A 20603-nucleotide genomic window follows, 5' to 3' on the forward strand; every position below is an offset into this window, starting at 1 on the left:
TTCTCTTTGCAAAGTGAAGGTTGTTTATTGCTTGTTAGGATTTTGACAGGCAAGACCCTACATAGGGACGGTAATACCCACAAGGTGATCTTTACAGAATGCCTGCCTAGATTTCAACATTGGGATGAACTCCATGCATGCATTCTCTCTTTCCCTTTTCTGGGTGAAGCAGAGCCAAGCTCTCCCAGGTTGGTGGAGGCAGGGTGGGGGAACAGGGGCCAAGGACAGAGAAGTTGCATGCTTGCCCTGTCATCTCCCCTCACTGCTGTCCACACCCACATGGGATTCACTGAACTCAGACACACATTTTCAGGTGGGGAAAGCCAAGGTCATGCATGTTGAAGAAAATCAATCATATTGCATTTTCTTATAAAATGAGATGAAAAAATAAATCTAAACACACTTTTCAAGTGTTATTCTTTTTTAAACTTTCATATACGTTAAAGCTCTTATTTTTCTTTTCAATATATTCTACTTAGAACTTTTAAAAAATAAACTTTCTTTTTTGGTACCTTTCATTTCCCGTGTTAGCCTTGGAAACATAAAATACATCTCACTAGAACTCTTCTGTGCAAATAATAAACATAAATAATATTAACATCTAAGTTATAAAAAAGAAGAGGCCATTTCAAGGATTTCACTGCTACTTCCATCCACTGCAGTCCCTGGAAGATGCTCCTAGAAGTAGTCAGTGCCCTGCCCGCTTAAGCCACACAGATCCTGGTCTGGCTGGGGCGGGCTGGGCAAGAACTCGCTGTCCTGCTTGTCCATCTGTAAACTACTTCGAGAGAACTGTAAGACACTTCCCAGCCCACTGACCAGCGAGAGGGAGGAAATCCAGTTGAGGGAGCTGAAGTTGGGCAGGTTGAAAATGGACGACAGGGGGGCTGCCCTGCTGGTGCTGGTGCATTTCATCTTGGAGTCCCCAGGACACCCTTCTAGGATAGCTCCCCTTGGCATGGAGGACGCCGGGGCCTGACTGCTCAGTCCTTCCAGCAGAATGTTTTCCCTTAAAGTCACATTCATGTCCACCACACTGGGCTCCCCACTAGCCTCTGGGGAGCAGGCTGGTCGCTGTCCGTGCCAAGATGCCTGTGAGGTGCAGTCCTGGGAGAGGTGTCCAGAGGTACTGATGCTCTTCTGTTCTGATGACTCAGTTCTGGGTTCTCCTGGGAGATGTCCCTGAGCAAAGGTCTCTTTGGAAGCAATGAGTTTCTTGGGGGACCTCTTGGCCAGCTGGCGCCCCAGTTGAAGTTGGGTGGGAAAAAGACTCCCCTGCACGGCTTTGAAAAACAATCTGGAAAGCATATAAAAAACAGTCATCTGCGGGTGGTGCCGTTGAGTCTTCTGTGAAAAACATAGGCTTGAGAATGCTCTCAGAGCTCGTTTAGGACCTGAGGGACAATGTCCCTGATACCCACCTGGGAAACAGTGCAGCGACAGGTGCTATGAGACAAGTCAAGTAAAACACGGGGTCACCCAATAACGTCTGCATAGTCCAATAAGGGTTGGATGGAGGATAACACGTCGCACAAGAAGCATTGTAAATCAAAGCCACAGTGAAAAACAGAAGGATACTGAAGCCGCAAGCTATCCAGTTGAGCCAGGTCTAAGGGGGAAAGAGAAAGACGGGGCATTTATTTCAAGAGAAACGCACTGGTCATCTGTCAGTGGGTAGCTGTTCTAAGGGCTTAGTGAAAACCCGGGTCTGTGGCATGGGCAGCTGGGGGGCTTGATGAAGCCTTCGGCATCTGCGGACCAGCCTGGGCACAGTCAGGGAGATGGAAGTCAGGTGTAGGCAGGAAAGGGGGGTGTGAGGTGGAGGAGGAGAGCAGAGCGGGCAGGCAGGAGCTAAGGGCTGCCCAGGTGAAGACACCGGTCAGGGTGCGGCAGTTCCCACACCAGGGGTTCCAATACATGTGGTGGGCCTGCGTATTGGTTTCCCTTCTCCACAGTGATGCTGGCTTTGTAGTGACCTGTCTGCCCAGAGATCTTCTAGATGTCACGGAACCTGCCTGGGAGTGCGGGGCCTGCAGCATCAGCGCCCCCTGGGATCATGTCCACAGCTCTTACCCAGGTCTTGGTTTCAATACCCAGGTGCAGAAGGATGGTGAACAGCGCAATGGCGGTGATGGGGGTTCCCCAGGTAAACACATCTGTGTCTGAGTCGTAGCAGGCCTGAAAGACAGTAGTGTCCTGTGTCTGTGGGTCGCTGGATGAAGCCAGTGAGAAAGACTGTGCCAGGTGCCCACTTACCAGGTAAGGAATGAAAAAGCAAACCAGGCTCTGGAAGGCAGCATCAGCCATGTTTAACCAGAACGTGCTTGGCCGATACTCCTGAGACACAGAAACAAGCACAGAAATTATAGGGAAGTAAGCATCTCTTCAAACGATGTCTTCCAGTAGCTACAGGGCCATCAGTGTACAAGATAAGCACCCCAGGGCAACTTGCTAAGTCAGGACTTTGGCGAGTTGAGGTCCCAGAGGGCTGGGGAACAAACACCACATGATCATCTGCAGAGGCACCATCTGCAACTGAGTCAATCATTCAGAGCATCTGTTCACAAGACCAGCTACTCTAGTTCTAGGTCAACAGCAGACACATAAAACCACGTCTTAAATCCTTTGAGGGAGCATTTTTTTAAAAAAGATTTATTTATTTGAGAGAGACAGAGAGAGAGTGGGGGAGGGGCAGAGGGAGAGAATCTTAAGCAGACTCCCCGCTGAGGATGGAGCCCAACATGGGGCTCGATCTCACCACCCTGAGATCATGACCTGAGCCAAAATCACAAATTGGACACTTAACTGACTGAGCCACCCAGGCGTCCCTGAGGGAGCATTTTCCTACAGTAGGCATAGCACCTCAAATTCTGGACATCCTGCTCCAATCTGAGTTCTTCTAGTCCTACTTTGTCAGGGTGTTGCTGCCCTTTGTTGGTGGGTCCCCTAGAATGTTTCTTAAAAGTGAGTCTTTCAAAATTAGGTGATGGAAGTGTTTAATGTTAAAATAAAAAAATCTGTACACTGAGGGCAAAAATGACCTTGATATGGATTGATCAAGCCTTCATTTACTGGGTAACCAAATTTGTATTTGACTCTGAGCTCCTAAGCAGCTGGGGCTGGTACTGGCCTGCAGGAAATGTAGATTGGATGAGCATTTACTGAGCACTTAAGAAAGTGCTGGCTAGGTCCCTCTTTCAGTCCCCTAGCTCCACAGGACAAACTCCTTGTGTCTTGTTCCCTTGGCCAGCCCCAGCCCCTGGCCAAGGACAGGAGGCCAAGCTGAGTACAGGCATTCCTCCAGTGACACGTAACAAGCAGAGGCTCTCCTCATCTGCCTGACTCCAGTTGCTCCCACCCCACAGCCCCACCCCTGCTGCCTACCTCAGAGGGAACCCAGTGTCAATGAAGGTGACCTGGGAAGTCAACTCAAAAGTAAACAAATTCGAGACTACTGTAAGAGATAGAGAGCTCCTTTCCCTTTGCACACATACTGTAATTCCAACTAGCAAAGAGAAGCACTTACAGGGCCAACTTTAAATGCTGGTAGGAATAGCTGGTAATTAGCATGTCAATCTATGTGGTGTGTTGATGTAAACATGTATTTATATCTGTTTGTATTCACTTATTCTCTCAATGGTTTCCCCATGGGTTTATGTTCTGGTTAATTCCCATTCAAAATAAATCACATTTTGAGGGGATTGCTTTAGAAAAATCCCTGCTCAGGAGGCAGCAATCCACAAGACCCTGACTTCAATTCCAAGTGGACTTTCCTTGGGCTCCTGGAGACTATTGGTGTACAGACTTTTCATGCCATTATACTTTTTCTATTAATCTCCCTCTCTTTTTTAGTGAGGTAAATTGGTACACAAAAACTGCACACATCTAATGTATACATCTGGATGGGCTGGACATATGCACATACCAGGATACCATCACTCCAACCAATAACCTTAATACAATCAAGGAGACAGAATACATTTTTTATACCCCATGGGTCATTTTGCAAAATTTTAACGATTTCTCCCAGGGTGTCCATTTAAAGGGAGGCGTGGAAACTTGCACTTTCTGTAAGGTGAATGTGGAGAGTGGGAGGGCAAAGACATAGGAGGTGCGGCAGGAGGGGAACCTCACCTCCATGTTCTGGCCACTCTTGTAGAGCTGTGGTTCAGTCAACAGCATGTCAGCTGGCACGTCCTTGTCCAGCACCCCAGTCACGAGCTGGGGAAGTGACGAGAAGAGCAGATTAAAGAAGATCAGATACCACTGATCAATCATGGCAGATGCAGAGAAGCCACAGTAAAACTGGAACCAAAACAGGAGGCCCACGAACATCTGAAATCAAGAAAGGAAGAATGGGGACAAGCAATTCTTAGCAGCCCTTGCAGATTCACATCCAAGGGATCTAAGGGTTTTGTAGAATTTGACTATAAAGATTGAATTTACAGGCAGAAATTTCCTTCAAAGACAGCCCTAATCTTGTTGCCCTCTCTCTCCCTCCTCATTTCCTTGAGCATAAAGGACTGGCAATGGGAGACGAGAATTCCCAAGGCCAGCCCATGGAGAGATGATTCTGGTACCAACCTGCAAGAAACGGCAGATTGGATGGAACAGCATTTATTGAGCACCTATGAAAGTGCTGGCTAAGCCCTTCCTGACAGTCCCTTATCTCCCCAGGACAAACTCTTTGTATCTTGTTCCCACAGCCAGCTGAGGAGATGAGGTCCAGTTGAGTACAGGAATTCCCCATAAAGGTCCAGCAGGGTCTAGGGTTGCTCACATATCTTCTTCCCTAGTAGCTGTCCTCTGTGATCCTAAACCAAACCTACCTGTTTTACATCCCAGATCTTGCCTCTCTCCTTAGTCACGTACTCTTTCTGATGAGGAACAGTGGGCAATTCCTGACTCCCATGGCAGGGAGGACACAAACAAGCACAGCAACAAAGTCGATGATGATATCAACATTGCTGCCTTGAGCAAGCCCAGATATCCACCGGGCACTCTGCTGGCAGGTGAGGGATATGTATGGTCACTGGTTCTTATAGCTACTACCCCTGCTTTGCTGAACAGGGAAGTGAGGGTCAGGGAGGTTGAACAGCCTCTTCAAGCCCCTGCTCAGTAGGAGGAGTTGGGTGGATCTCTTCCCCCTATTACTTGATCACTGAACATCAGTGGCTTGAGTGCATTTACATGGGGGCATGGCAATTTAGCAATGGCAAAGCATTTACACCTATCAGCTGTATAATTTGGCATAGATCATTTAACCCTTTTCTGCCTCAGTGTCCTTGTCTATGAAATGGTACTTAGCTATGGGTACCCAATGGTATCTAGTACCCAACGGTACTTAGCTATGGGTTGTTGTGAGGATTAACGAACTTACGCATTTAAAGTACTCACGAGGTCTCCTTGTACACTATAGGTACTTATGATTTGTTTCAGTTAGCAGTACAGCTATTTTCTCTGAGGGCCAGTGTGCTTACTCCATTCAGAGAAAAGGAAACTCAGGTCCAAGATGTTAAATGACTTCACTACGGCCATTGTATGAGTAATAAAGCCAATCTGTTCAAACCATTTGTGGGTCTTGGCCTGGAGGGCAGAGACCCCCAGGTGGAAGAACATTCTCTGCAGGGGACCACAGGTAATGGCCTATGTTTTGGTTCTGGAGCTGCCACTATCTATCTTTCAGACCTTGACTTACCTTCTCTGAGCTTTGGTTTCTGGACCTGAAAATGGCTTGGTCTGAAGATCAGGAAACAATGACACATATCCTCCAAGTCTTGTTTCAATCTATGACTTAGAGCAACTTTTCTCTTCCACACTGAAAACTGACAAACTTGGGTTTTTCATTGACTTTCTTCCCTTCTCACTCCCACGGCTGACTTTCTTTCACCCACCCCCACAGGCTCAGCCTAATGAGTCATCAGTGAACAACTGGAGTCAAGAGAAAGAGGAGGAAAAGTACTTAGATAATTGACATTTTTTTCTTGTAGTACCAAAAAGCCTTCTTCCCAAACTACTGTTGCTATGGAAACTTTTCTCCTCTGTTCTTTATTGGAAAGGAAGACCAACTTACTCCTAAAGCTAATTAATTTCTCAGTTTGGGAGGCAGGGTAATTATCCTTGCACTTCTCAACTAGATTAAGTGTTTGTTAACAGAGGCCGTGCATCTTACATGGAATAAAGACAGATATCCCCTTCTCCTTCCTGTCCCCTCCATGAGGACAGATTCATCACGACAGGCAGGAGGCTGTGCCCATTCAGGTGGCCACTCTGGCACTCATTTGCAACTGAAATGCTGAATTCCCTCCTGAGAAATTTTCATGAGGAATTATGGAGAGCAGAGCTCAACTCTCATGTTTTGTTTTCAAATAAAGGAAACAAAATCCCTAGAAAGCAAATAACTTGCTCAAGATTGCACAGAAATTAATGACAGAAACAGAGTTGGGGTTCCACCTGCCCAGCCCCACTCATCTGTACTCAAGCACCCATCCACCTCTTTGGGAACTGGGAACCTCTAGATTTGCAAGTATATGCATGGTGGCCTCGGCTCTGGGGATTCAATGCCAGGTGGATGGGAGATAGCAGGGAGTAACTGGCCAAGGCCAAGGGCAGCATGGCACAGACTTCCTTGGACAGAATCCCAGGTACAACCTAATCAGAATTAATTTCCAGGACACAACTGGTCAAACTGGACATGCCATGATTGGTCCTGAGTATCCATATTCATTTACTAGAAAACGTTTTGAAAAATGGGTAAAGGTAAGGGGGCAAGAGGGTTGGAAAAAGTAGATAGGTCTAAATCTCCAGAACAAGCAAGAACATGAACAAGAAGTACACTGATGGCAGTTTCGAGTTAGCATGGAGATTTTTTAATGTAATTAGAAAAAAAAAATATATATATCTTTTAATTTATTGTATTTTGTTCTTTTTTAGAAGAGTATAGGATGATCTTGACACTGGAATTGTGGCATCCAATGTGGCAGATTTGTGGGACTACCCTGAAAGATCACTTACCCCAAGAGTTTATTTATTTTGTCTCCTTGTTTGTACATTCAGCCACAAGCTTTTATAGAGACAAGAGCAATAAGTAGCAACACAGCAACTTCTTAGCAGAATGTCTATGAGTAGAGCAGGTTCTAAAATGGCCATGGCATTCATGCTGGAGGGCTATGGAGAAGGACACCTGTCTGCCAAGGACTTAGTAATAAAGGAACTAAGAGTTAAACATTAGGATCAAAATGAAAAGGAGCAGAGCCCTGGATGAGAGTCTCTGGAGGGACAGAACTGTAATCAGCCAGCCAGGCCTGGGCGTGACCTAACTGAAGGGTCAATTATAGAACAAGCTGGCCAGAATGGGGCACATCTGCCCTGCCAGCACGGGAGAAAGTGTGGCCAGGCCCTGCTGGTGGCCCTGTTCCTCGGGCCCTACACCTGCGTCCTGACCAGGGAACTCACACACCTGGCCCAGTGTGGGTATGTTTCCTCAGAGGCCATTCAGTATTGGGATCACAGCATGACTAAGTGTTCCCATTCTGATTCCAGCATGCCACTACACTCCTGCTTATCCCTGGATTTGCCTGTCTGCTCTAGAGGATTCCCGTCTATGGATACCTCAGCAGTCTGCTCCCAGGAAACACACTAACAGAGTGGTTAAGGGTTGGGTGTCCGGTGAGCTGGGGTTACACACAGCCTTGACTACTCACTCACTAGCTGTGTGACCTTGTACAGACCATGTGATTCATGATTCCCCCACTTCTTATTATAAAGCACTAAGTGGACATTCTTATTTGCTCTGTTTCCACAACTTTCTCCCTTAGAGGTGCAGTTACCTTTATGTGCCTGTGAGCTAGACTTCTGAGCCTATAGGGGGCCAGGCCTGGGGTAAGTTCACAAAGGCCAAGGAGGATGGAACCCACAGGAAGCCCTGGGATGGCCAGATGGCCACAGTCATGGGTCCGATAAATCTCAGCCCAGGCTTTTTGATTCAAAAACTCTAGAAACGAGAAGTGTCAAATACCTACTGTATTTTTGTAGAAGAAGTACAGCACCATATTGGCAAGTCGGGAATAGCACCAATGTCCGTGAACAATTAAGAGTCTCTCAAGGTATCGGAATCTTGGCACTGCAAAGTCACTGGCCATCACTGCCTTGAAAGGGAAAGAAGTTCCTGTTATTGGTGACATCTTACTCCATCTAAGGTCTGTCTCATCTCCCCAAATACAAGGCACGTTTCAAACACAATGTGCGTGTGACTGGCCAGGGCTTACTTTATCCCCGTTTCCCTTATTATCTCCTTCAATTAAAAAAAAAAAAATCAATCAATCTCAACAAGCACTCTAGTTCAGGCATATCATTTTATTGAACTCATTTAAGATTTTGAATATATGTAATTGATTTTTAAAAGCTTTTGTTTTCCCATTTTTTTTTAAAGATTTTATTTATTTATTTGAGAGAGAGAGACAGAGACAGCAAGAGGGGAGAAGAGGGAGAAGCAGGCTTCCCACTGAGCAGGGAGCCTGACACAGGGCTCCAGCAGGACCCTGGGATCATGACCTGAGTAAAGGCAGAGGCTCAACCGACTGAGCCACCCAGGTGCCCCACTGTCTTCCCATTATTTCTTTAACAAGGAGAAAACAAAAACAAACCCAGAGATGTACAGTTTCCCTACTATTCTCCACCCTCTGATGTTTTATTCATATTGGGATCTCAACCCAAAGATGAACCAAAGCTTCCCTTTTGTATGAATCAAAGACAGGCAGTTAGCCATCTCGGGTGGTGTGTTTTGGGATCTTCTCCTCAGCAGCCACAGATGATAAGCAAGGCCAAGTCCATGGCTCTGCTGGCCTTTGCATAACCCAATTCCAGAAAGCTGCAAAAAGGCAACGTGTCCATTCCACTCAGAAGGGAGTGGGGACAGCAGGTTTCCTCCATGGAAAGGAAATATGATGGAGGGTCAAATTGTCCCCTCACTTCACTGAGTATCATGCTCTACACAATTAAACTAAGTGGGCCAGACAAATGCCATCAAAATGACACCTTTTGTACCCAGAATAACTTAGAACCCACCATATAATGAATTTCTCTATTTGGAAAACACGTCAAAGAAAATGTGAGGGAAACATAGATTTCTGCTTATTTTTGGAGGATTGTTCTACACAAAAATGTAAGTCAGCTTTTAAAACTCAACTGATCTCCCTCTAGTCAAATAACTCCTTGAGTAGAGTCAGATCGCACTTGATGTGGTCCCTTAGGTGAAATAGAATAATGTCATTATACATGACAGAAAAGTGTGAAGCCTTCAAATGTCTGCTTTCTAAACCAAAAGTTAAGATTTCAAAGCAAATACTGTTTCTATACCTCCTCCTGTCAACACTGACACTTTGTGTACTCCTTTCCAGCCTTCTGCCACTCCTTCCCACCTCCAAATTTAGGCCCTGAATCCACTCTTTGTCCTTCTGTCAAGGTGGCCTTCCAAAATGCTCCCAGCTACGTTAGATCTTCCTGTGAAATACTCAACACCAAAACCTGTGTTTCTCTTTGATAGCATTTATTATAATTGTGACTATTTGTGTACATTTAAAATATGTATCTGTCTTCCCAACTTTTCTGGACATTCCATGAGAGCCAGGATAGTAGATGTGATCACCGTGTACACCCTGAGTTCCCACTCAGTGTTTGGCCCCATCGGGCGCTCAATAAACAGAGTGGACCAGATGACCCCATGAAGACCAAGATTCTCAGAGATGCAGGATCTCCTTGGCCAAACTGGGTGGGATAAGCTTCACACCTTGGCTAAGCTGGGGAGCTCCAAACACCCTCACTCATTCCTGATGGCTCTGCTCAGATCCCTAGTATCCATGTTAACACAGCATCCCACAAAGTCCATCTCCCAAAGGGCTCACCTTTGCTTACTGGACTGACTAAAATGCAAGCAGGGAAAATATTCCCTGGGAACCTGAGCACTTGGAACAGTGAGAAAAGGTATCAGGCTTTATCATCATCTTACATAATGTATCCTCAATTAGAAGTGTAGCTTTAAATAAATGCAGAAGCATCCAACTACATCCCACCTGGAAGTCATGCTCACTCAAAGCTTCGTCTCAGTATGTGCCCTATCATTTGGCTGTTGCCATCATTTCTCGCATGGCTTGAAGTATATATCTGCACTGGCCCCTGCCTTGAGGACATGAGCAGTAGTGGTAGTTCAGTCCCCTCCCCATCCACAAACCTGAGAGTCTTTCATACAAAATGTATTTACTTGGTGCATTTCTCTGCATATGCTATTTACAGGCACTGCCCTGGTCAGCTTTTCACTAGAGGAAACAGGTACAGTGGAGATGGTGATGAAAACATTAGAATGAACCAACAATTTTGTTCATCCATTCACTCCCCATGTACACGGCATTAAAAGGCAGGGATTAGGGGCACCTGGGTGACTCAGTTGGTCAAGCGTCTGCCTTCGGCTCGGGTCATGATCCCAGAGCCCTGGGATGGAGCCCTGCATCGGTCTCTCTGCTCAGCAGGGAGCCAGCGCCCTCTGCCTGCCTCTCTGCCTACTTGTGCTCTCTTCTTTCTCTGTCAAATAAATACATAAAATCTTTTTAAAAAGGCAGGCTGTATTTTCCACTTCATGGAAGAATTAAAACCACAGAAGTAAGATAAGACAGTGACTCGGGTCAGCTGAGGGCAGGAGGAGAGTAAGGTACATGCTGAGGATGGGCCAAGAGGAACTATTGTGTTTCTAGCTTGGGACTTTCCATTTTACTTTTATTTTAATGTCAGGTAAGAAAATTAATGACACATACAAGTGTCTGGCATATACAAGTGTTCACTGAATAATTACTGATTGCATTAATGAATAACTCAACCAATGACTAAATGGTGACCAACATCTGGATTTTTAGGAGAAGGAAACTGGATATGTTGTTCTCTAAGGTCTCCACCAAGTTAAAAAATGTCATGATTCAAAGTTAATCAAATGTTGGAAATTGTTGTGATACTATATCCAGAAGAAAGTTAGTTTTAATTAACTCAGTTGTTCAGCATCTGAATCACATGCTAAGAACCAACATAGTGACAAATGAAAAAAGCAGAGATAAATTTTCATGTGAGTCAAGATGGCTACATTCCATTTTTTATAGTGATACCAGATTCCAACAGTCCTACAGCAGAGTCATTTTTTTCAAATGGAACAGTAAAACATGCTTTCTTCTAAGGATGAGCCATAAATAGCCAGAGAGAAGGTGATGACTCACCTTGCCTCACTCTGTTCCACTTATTTCACAAAAATATACTTATAGACCTAGGCAAAGCTATTTACTGCTTCATAAACATGAAGAACTAGCCACCTCTACCTTATCTTCTACTACTGCTTAGTAAAAAGTGAGCATCACACTGCATTGAAGGCCAACCCTTTAGCTTTGTTGGACAAAGCCTATGGCAAGGTACAACAGTGGGCCACTTGGTCACATAGGATAGCCCTGATGGGTCTTTACCTGCATGCCCTCCTGGCCTGAGATTCCCACACCCACATCTGCCACCTGGATCATGCTGACATCATTGGCTCCATCTCCTAGAAACATAATCGTTTGAGTTGAGATGCACAGAATCAAACGGCTTGACGGATCTTCATGGGGTCCCTACTGAGCTGAGTCTTGTGAAAGGGTGTTGGGGATGAGTGAGGAAAAGGCAGCGTACAGTCTGCCCTGGGAAAATTGAGGTAAGCAGTCAGAATAAACATGGTGTGAGGTGTGGAACTGCCAGTCACATCAAGAGATGTTTCAGAAAGCCGGCTAGCATGGTTACCACTTTGTTTAGTATTCACTCTACATTACTGGGCTCATATACCTATAAAGAGAGCCCTTAACAGGGTGTCTGGCACAATAAAGATGCTATCATCATCATCGTTATTACTTACTGAGCTCTAGCCTTTATCACATGTAGACCATATCAGTAAAGGCTATTCTAATTCATGCTCACACGAGCGGCTTTCTAAACTGAACAAAGGATGGTAAATTCTGCCCAGCAAACTCTAGAGTTCTTTTTGTACACTGATTACCAGCTAGCTTATTAGCTATGTGCTTACCTTTGGGCCCTCTAAAGATGTGATAAAGAAAAACTTCTATTTATTCAGTCAAGCTGCTGATAGAAAATGGTTAAGAACCTAAGACATAGGTCAGAGATCTCATCACCTTCGGGGAAAAGCAAGCAGAGACTTAAAGTCATTGTCACTCAGGAATAGGAGAGCAGAAGGGCCCAAATCACAGAGTACCTCCCAAGTTTCAAATATGCAAAAAGTGCAGATATACAAGTCAGAGTGATTCATAAAATGGCTACAGGATGTCTCTGTCCTATGATTTTTCTGTTCCTTTTTTTGCACTGGGCCCAACATGAGTGATCAGTCAGTATTTGTGAAATTGAAGTTCTGTGAAGCCATTAACAATCTCTGCAGCTTTTCTCAGAATGTCCCAATCAAAGTGAGATACGGCGTGTTCTCTATGTTATTAACTCCTGGGCCCCTGGGACTAGGTGCCATCAGTTCAGTGCTTTCACTCATGGTCAAAGAAATGAGCTAAAGTTCTGCTGGGTCATTACTTTCCCTTTCCCTTTTGAGATTCTATTTTGTTTTTTCTTTTCTTTCTAACCAACTAAGACTTTACCTCCATTTTTTTGGTGTTGTTGTTTTAATTAATACCATACACCAGTGATTCCATGGCTGACCCAGGCACTGACCAGGCTGTGAAAATGTGGTTTATTCATTCATGTGTTACACCAGCCTTACCGGGGGCATCGTCCTCATGCCACCACAGAGAGGAGCGCAGAGGAGCCTGCACCAGCCAGCACACTCCTCAGCACCGACCTACAACACTTGCTAAGGGAGCTCTGAAGAACACTCCAGACACCTGAGGGCAAAGGTGGGACTGAGACAGCCTCCCCTGGGAGGGGCCCACCCCTGAGGCTTTCCCATAGCCTGGACCAGGGAGTCAGAACTATCACGTCTATGCTCGTCTCAATCCCCTTGGTGGTTACCACAGCCCTCAAGATGTACAGGGCTGTCTCCATGACAACCACACTAAGGCCATCCCACCTCAGACCCAGGCTCTACCAGCCTCAACTTTGTCCTAATGAAGTGTGCCATGTGAGAGGGTAGCAATCCCCACATCAACATGATGAGACTGTCTCAGACCCTTTGCAGAAAATACTGTGATTATTATTGGTGAGGATCCTTTATTTCAGAACCAAATCTCACCTAGGTATGGATTCTATATTCGGGGAGACTAAACTTTTTGGTATCTGGGGGTCAAGGGGATTGCCCCTTTCCCTGGGCTACCTGCAGTCTTTCCCAGCCCTCACCAGCAGATGGTGCTGCTGAGTCCCTGAACCTTGCAGGAGATTGGACCCCCAACCAGAGTGGGTGGGGATGATGCCCTGGGAGGAGGTAGGTGAGGGCTGGGTAGCACTGGAGAGGACCCTAGAAGGCTCTCCAAGCCAAAAGTCTGCAAGGAAAAACCACCATTAGATGCACAGTCCTTAAGGAAATGCTGTAAGATTTAGCAACTACTCACATGCTTATGATGGATTCATTTAATTACATGCTTGTCTTGGAACAATCAGTAAAGTCCAAAGGCTAAGAGGCAATGGGGATTCTGATCACCATCAAGTCTCTGGGTTCTTGAGGTATTATGGAGTCTTGCACTCCAGTTGGCTCATGGTGACCAGAAGCACCTTCAAAGGGCCTTCTTTTTAATGTGTTCTGAGATAATGCTTAGCGTGCCGGGCTCTGCTGTGGCAGAGGCTGCCTGGAACAGCAGATCTCTAGTCTCCTGTCTCCCAAGAAACAATGTAAGTTCTGTCTTCTTAAATCGCCATTGTATAACTATATACAGCTATAGATAGATAGATAGATAGATAGATAGATAGATAGATAGATATAACTGTTGTACATTATTTTATGGTTTTCAAGTCCATGTTTTGTATTTCGAAAAGGCTGCTTATTTTCTTGCACTGGCTGTGATTTTATAAATAGAAAACAGAGCAAGGAAGTGTTTTCCCATCTTACAGTATAGCATAGAAGGGGTGCAAAGTCCTGGATGCATCCAGAGGAAGCAGCTGCATAAGATGGGGGCTACTCATTTACGTAGGGCCCTTCCTGGCTGGCCTGGATACTTGCCTATGGCCAAGGTCATGGCCTTGAGCTTGCTTCTGACCAGTTTCACCACCATACTCTTCTGCAGAGGTGTCGAGCGACAGCAAAGGACTGACCGGCACTGCTTAGCGAGAAAGAGAAATTTGTCCTCTAGGTTTTTCTCAAGGGCGTAGGCCAGACTTCTCCCATCGATCACGAGGCTCGGGCTGGGGCCAGAGGTGGTGGACGTGGAGGGCGGGCAGAGAGGGGAGAACCCCACGCTCACGTTGCCTGCGGTCTTCTCGGGGGCACTGCGGGGGCTCCTGGACTGCACGTAGTGTAGGCACTGGTCTAACAGGGCCGCACAGGCCTCCTGAAACGGACATGAGAGGAAGCGCAGTTCACTCAGCTGCACCACAGATTAGGTTACCTTCCTCGACACTGACAGTTTGATAATCTCAAGGGCACCAGGCTGCAGCCTCTGCCCAGAAGAGAAGTTAGTTGAGGATGACGACTCTCCACATTGAAGAGGATGAGCTTGTCTAGGGTTTTGATAAGACTCCACTTCATTGCCCATTATACTGTGTGGAGATTAGACGAGCACATCTTCACTTTGTAAGGCCTGACTGTACTGTGGCTAAACTGCTGGCTTAAGGTTAGGCTGAGGGAGTCTTACATGCACTTCTCCATGCTTCTCTGAGGCCTTTACTCAGCCATTCTTGCTTGCTTGTGAGGTACAAAGCCTTTTAAAAGTCTTTATGATGATTATTATCTAAAGAAGTGTAATTATCAGTGTTTCCCTAAGCTCTCCAGTTGACCAGGGAAATAATTTTTTTTAAAATGCATAATTATTGAGGCTTTTATTGGCAATGTCCTTCCAAAACTGTACCTGAATTCCAGAAAGAATAGGAAAACTTATTGGGGAAGCCAAGGGGTCATGGGACATAAGAGAGATGACTGTTTCTAGGAATAAACACACTCCAGGGAAGGCAAGTAGTTCTTGGCCCTCTGTGGACAGTGAACCCACTGGGTAAGCAACCAATTTCCTGCAATGCACCGTGGAAATCCAGTTGTGTTCCATAAGTGCTTATTGAGGACCTTTTGTATGTCGGAAAGTGAGACAAGAAAAAGGAAGACTGAGAAGACACAGTTACTGGCCCTTGAACAAATGGCAGGGGCTGAACATACACAGGATCACAGTAAGTCACAGACTAGGATGTGCAAAAGTGTTACAGGATATGAAGAGGGAAAGATTTGCTTCCAGGGTGGGGTTGGGAGTGGCAGTAACTGAGACAGGGCTGGAAAAGGATGTGAGGTCTCATTCTACAAACACCATGAGTTCCCTCACGCTAGCACCAAGAACTGCTAAGGTAAACTGGAGTGAGCACATCCACCCTGGCTCCCCAACTGAGTGCAGCTATAGCAGCCAAAGAGAATTCATAGGGCAACTGTTTGAGGACTTTGAAAATAAATAGCAGCTGTTGCACTGGGGAGGAAGACCAGCATTCTAAGTACACTGGACAGGTGGGTGAGTTTTCCATTTTCCCTCTGGTAGGGCCTGCTCTGTACCCAAGCATCACAGAACCTGGAAGTGGGTGTCAAGGCAGGGACAGAGAGAGTTCCAGGAGAAGCCCTCCTGTTCTACCTGGAGGAGTGGAGAAGAGAACTCCCAATGCTCAGAGAAAATAGAGGAAATCCCATTTTTATTTATCTTTTTCTCTATTCTCTTGAACCCAGCCCCAGGCAATTCTGGTCTGATGGCAGCAGGACCATCTGCTGCTGAAGACTGTGGTCCTGTGGTGGCAAGATAACTTCTGCCTTTTTCTCTCTGTCCTACCACCACTTGGGCTTGGATGGAGGTGTTGGTACAGAAGTACAAAGTAGAGCAAGGGAACTCAAACCCCAGCTTTCTGGCCAGAGGACTGGAAAGGGGAGTCCCAGAGAACCAGAAAGTACTGGAAAAAATTGTGAAGATGGAAGACCTTGGCCAGCTGACCCCATAGCATGGTTTATTAATTCCTGAACTACCCACAAGCCGTGCACGCATAGACAATCCTAAATGGCATAACAAAGACATTTGAGAATTGAACTTGGGATAGACTGCCACCCAAGTTCCTGACTTTTATTAAGGGGTGGCAAAAATGTGAGATAGAGTCTAACAGCTTGGCAAAGGCTACACAAAACTGACATAGAAACCACCATCCAGAGGCTATTGAGAGCTTGCAGCCTGAATCTAAGAGGGCTGATTACCTGCCTAAAATATATCCACATTCTCCACAGATTTTAAAATAACCAGTGTCATTCAAAATGCCCAAAATACAACCCAAAATGCATCAGCATACAAAGAAGCAGGAAATTCTCAATGCATGTGAAAAAAGTCAACAGAAGCCAAAGAGAAGATGACACAGATAGCAGAATTATTTGACAAAGACTCAAACAGCTATTATGAAAATGCTCTATCTATTAAGAGTGAACATTCTAGAAATGGATAGAAAGAAAGTCTCAGGAAAAAAACAAGATATAAAGAAGAACCAAAAGAAATTTTAGAACCAAAAAAACACCTTAACTAAAATAAGAAGCTCGTTGGATTCTAAATAATTTATGTAGATACTCTGTCCTCAAGGAGGGGAAATAGAACTCCACACGCTGAGTGTAAGCTGTGCATAGTCACTTCCTTCCAAAGAGTACAATAATGGAAAGGGGTAAAAATAATTGGAGAAAGCTGACAAACATAAAATCAACAGTGATAAGTCATGTTGATAGAATGTACCTTTAATATGATGTGATAAAATGTTGAAAATGGCACTTTAGGTCTTTGGAGCTCTTCCACTAAACTCATAACTCTATTCTAGTCATGAGAAAAACACCAGACAAATCCCCATATAATGGTATTCTTCAAAATAACTGGCCAGTACTGTCAAGTCATCAAAAACAAAATTTAAGAAACTGTTACAGCCAATAAGAGCCCAAGGAAACATGACAGTTAAATGTAATGTGATATTCTGTATGAGATCCTGGAACATAAAAAGGGCATTAGGTAAAAATTAAGACAATTTGAATATAGCATAGATTTTATTTTATTTATTATTATTATTCTTCTTTAGAAGTGGGGGAGAGGCAGAGGGAGAGAAGAATCTCAAGCAGGCTCCAGGCCCAGCACAGAGCCTGATGTGGGGCTTCATCTCACAACCCTGAGATCACGACCTGAGCCAAAATCATGAGTCAGACTTTTAACCTACTGGGCCACCCAGGCACCCTAAGTATAGATTATAGTAAGTAATAATATGTCAACATTGGTTCATTGATTATGGTAAAGATGTTAATAATAGGAATATTATGGTGTAGATTATATGGGAACTCTCAATACTATCTTTGCAATTTTTCTGTAAATTTAAAACTATTGTATATATAGAATTTATTTTTTAAAACATCACTAAATGTCCCAATAGCAGAATGGAGATAACAGAAAGAAAAAGTCAGTGAACTCAAAGATCAATAGAAATTAACCAATTTGACCAAGAGAGAAAGAAAAATTGAAAAAATGAAGAGAGCCTCAGCGAGCCTTGAGGCAAACCAGAAGACCTGACATTCACGTCATCAGTCTTCCAGAAGAGGAGCAATTGCAGCACAAAAAAAGTGTCTGAAAAAATAAATAATGGCTAAAAATTTGCCAAATTTAGTGAAAGACATAACCCCACAGATTCAAGCAGCTCAGCAAAACCCAAAGTATCAATCTAAAAAAATCTGTGCCCAAACACACCCTAATCAAACTGCTTAAACTAAAGGCAAAAAACCAAAACCAACCCAAAATCAAAACATCCAGATAAAAATGATGCATTAGCTATAGATTTGGATGACTGTTGATTTTGCCTAGAAACCATGGTGAAATAAAGGCATTCTCTGATAAAGAAAAGAGAATCTGTTGCCAGTAGACCTAGTCTAAAAGAATTGCTGAAGGAAGTTCTTCAGACAAGAGGGAAAAAAGTGCCGCAAGGACACTTGTAACACCGGGGATGAAATAAGTGTGACAGAAATTGTCAATATTCACATAAATAAAATGGGCTATTCTTTTCCTTTAGACTTCTTTAAAATATGCATTTTGATTGAAAGTAAAAATTATTATCTGACAAGGATTTCAATCTCTGTTGCTTTCATACAGAAGACACCTACAACGTAAAGGAGTAAAGGGAGACATGGATTGAGACTTCTTCATTCCACTCAAAGTAGCAAAATACTGATTGTATTTTGTATGATGACTTAAGTATGCATATTGTAATCTTTTTTAAAGAAAGAAGAAGATAAAAACCCAAGTAAAGTGATATTTTCAAAGGAAAGAGACACATTAAAACAGAATACTAGGGTGGAGCAAGATGGTGGAGGAGTAGGAGACCTGGATTTCGTCTAGTCCCAGGAATGAAGCTAGATAGGGATCAAACCATTCTGAACACCTATAAACTCAACAGGAGATCAAAGAAAAGAATAGCAAGAAATCTCTGAACAGAAAAGCGACCACTTTCTGGAAGGTAGGACGTGCGGAGAAGTGAATCCGAGGCGATATTCAGGAGGATAGATGGCGGGGGTGGGGTCCTCCGTCGGCCGCTTCTGGCAAGTGATAGAACCACGGAGCACAAAATCGGAACTTTTAGAAGTTGGCTCCACTGAGGGACGTCGCTCCAGTGGCTAAGGGGGGAAGTGGAACGCTCGCGGGACAGTGTGGTCTCAGGACCATCGGGGTCACAGAAAGACCAGGAGTGCCTGAGTGTGGCAGAGCTCCCAGGTATTGGAGTGGGGAAGCCGGCTGCAGAGACGGAGCCAAGGAGTGGGCTCTCAGCTCGGGGTTGCCATAAACCGTGATCCGTGGCACAGTTGGGCCACTGCTTCTCCAGCAGGGACCCAACAAGCGGCAGCTCCGGGGAGAGTCCCCTTCCTCCCATGGAAGAGCAGCGCGGGAGCGCACCACAGGGATCTGCTAGGTTTGGAGACTCCACACGGGGTCGAGTGCCAGAGATAGAAATGCGCGGTCACAGGTCGGGTGAGCATGGAGTGCGGCTGGAGACTGGGGGGACAGGAGTGATTGACTGCTTTTCTCTGGGGGCGCACTGAGGAGCGGGGCTCCGAGTTCTCGGCTCCTCCGGGGCGGAGATTGGGAGGCCGCCATTTTCACTCTCGTCCTCCAAAGCTGTACGGAAAGCTTGCAGGGAACAAAAGCTCCTGAGAGCAAACCCGAGCAGATTACTTAGCCCGGAGCAGGCAAGGGCGGGGCAATTCTGCCTCCGGCAAAGACTTTTGGGAACCATGGCAACAGGCCCCTCCCCCAGAAGATCAGCAAGAACAGCCAGCCAAGACCAAGTTTACTGATCAATGAGAACGGCAGAACTCCAGCGCTAGGGGAATACTGCACATAGAATTCATGGCTTTTTTACCATGATTCTTTAGTCTTTCAAAGTTATTATTTTTTTAATTGCCTTTTTTAAAAAATTTTTCTTTTTCCCTTTTTCAACCAACATCTTATCAATACCTACTTTAAAAAAACATTTTTATTTTTCATTTTTAGAGTCCTATTCTATCTCTGCATACTAGTTACCCGTATTTTTGGCATATATATATAAGTTGTTCTCTCTTTAAAATTTTGAGATACAGTTTCTTCTAACAGATCAAAATATACCCTAAATCTCTAGTGTATGGCTTTGTTCTAGTCTCCTGCCTGATCACATTCTTTTTTTTTTTTTTAAATCCTCTTCTTTCTTTTTTTCCAACAACTTCTTATCAATTCTTTTTACAAAATTTTTTATAATTTTCATCTTTACAGTCATACTCCATCCCTTCATTGTATCAACCCTTATTTTTGTACATATATAAGTTTTTCTTTCTTTAAAATTTTGGGAGGCATTTCTTCTAAAAGACCAAAATACACCCAAAATCTAGTGTGTGGCACTGATCTATGCACCAGCCTGATCATATTTGATCATATTCTGTTTTTATTTTTGTTCTGTTTTTGTTTGTTTTTATCTTTTTCATTTTCTTTTTTTTTCTTTTTTCTTTCTTTCCCTTTCTTTTCCCCCAGCTTCAGGTCTTTTCTGATTAAAGAGTATATTTTCTGGGGACGTTTTACCCAGTTAGCATTTTATTCTCTCATTCATCTATTCTCCTCTGGACAGAAGGACAAGATGGAAAAGATCACCTCAACAAAAAGAACAAGAGGTAGTACCGACTGCGAGGGACCTACTCAATACGGACATTAGTAAGATGTAGGACCCAGAGTTCAGAATAATGATTTTAAAGATACTAGATGGGCTTGAAAAAAGCATGGAAGATATTAGAGAAACCCTATCTGGAGAAATAAAAGAACTAAAACCTAACCAAGTTGAAATCAAAAAGGCTATTAATGAGGTGCAATCAAAAATGGGGGTGCTAACTGCTAGGATACATGAGGCAGAAGAGAGAATCAGTGATATAGAAGACCAAATGATGGAAAATA

The 20603-nt window shown here is 44.4% G+C and overlaps 2 protein-coding genes across 5 annotated transcripts in view; one reads left to right on the plus strand and one right to left on the minus strand.

Annotated features, from left to right (window-relative positions):
• Positions 1 to 14709, minus strand: LOC145715861 (phospholipid-transporting ATPase VA-like). Of its 4 annotated transcripts, XM_081831479.1 has the most exons (9): positions 14412 to 14657; positions 14171 to 14267; positions 11496 to 11572; positions 8022 to 8147; positions 4135 to 4335; positions 2257 to 2337; positions 2074 to 2178; positions 1422 to 1609; positions 1 to 1297 (listed from the first exon to the last, which is right to left on the minus strand). In XM_081831479.1, the coding sequence occupies exons 2-9, from the start codon at positions 14220 to 14222 to the stop codon at positions 679 to 681; spliced, it is 1449 nt and encodes a 482-aa protein (XP_081687605.1). In that variant the 5' UTR covers positions 14223 to 14267; positions 14412 to 14657; the 3' UTR covers positions 1 to 678. The 4 variants fall into 4 exon arrangements, 3 of the variants coding, with proteins under 3 accessions (XP_081687605.1, XP_081687604.1, XP_081687606.1); XM_081831478.1 differs by having other exon boundaries at positions 14171 to 14656; XR_014148737.1 differs by having other exon boundaries at positions 1108 to 1297; positions 2016 to 2178; positions 14171 to 14709.
• Positions 14710 to 15459: 750 nt separating this feature from the next.
• LOC102726749 (phospholipid-transporting ATPase VA) overlaps positions 15460 to 20603 on the plus strand; it is a 37768-nt gene continuing 32624 nt past the window's right edge. The window contains exon 1 of the mRNA XM_081829720.1: positions 15460 to 15495. Coding sequence (XP_081685846.1) covers positions 15460 to 15495 — 36 coding nt within the window. The remainder of the gene's footprint in view (positions 15496 to 20603) is intronic.

The sequence above is a fragment of the Leptonychotes weddellii genome, chromosome 9 (assembly GCF_054177405.1).
Source record: "Leptonychotes weddellii isolate Sample4059 chromosome 9, ASM5417740v2, whole genome shotgun sequence".
In the NCBI taxonomy this organism is placed as follows: domain Eukaryota; kingdom Metazoa; phylum Chordata; class Mammalia; order Carnivora; family Phocidae; genus Leptonychotes; species Leptonychotes weddellii.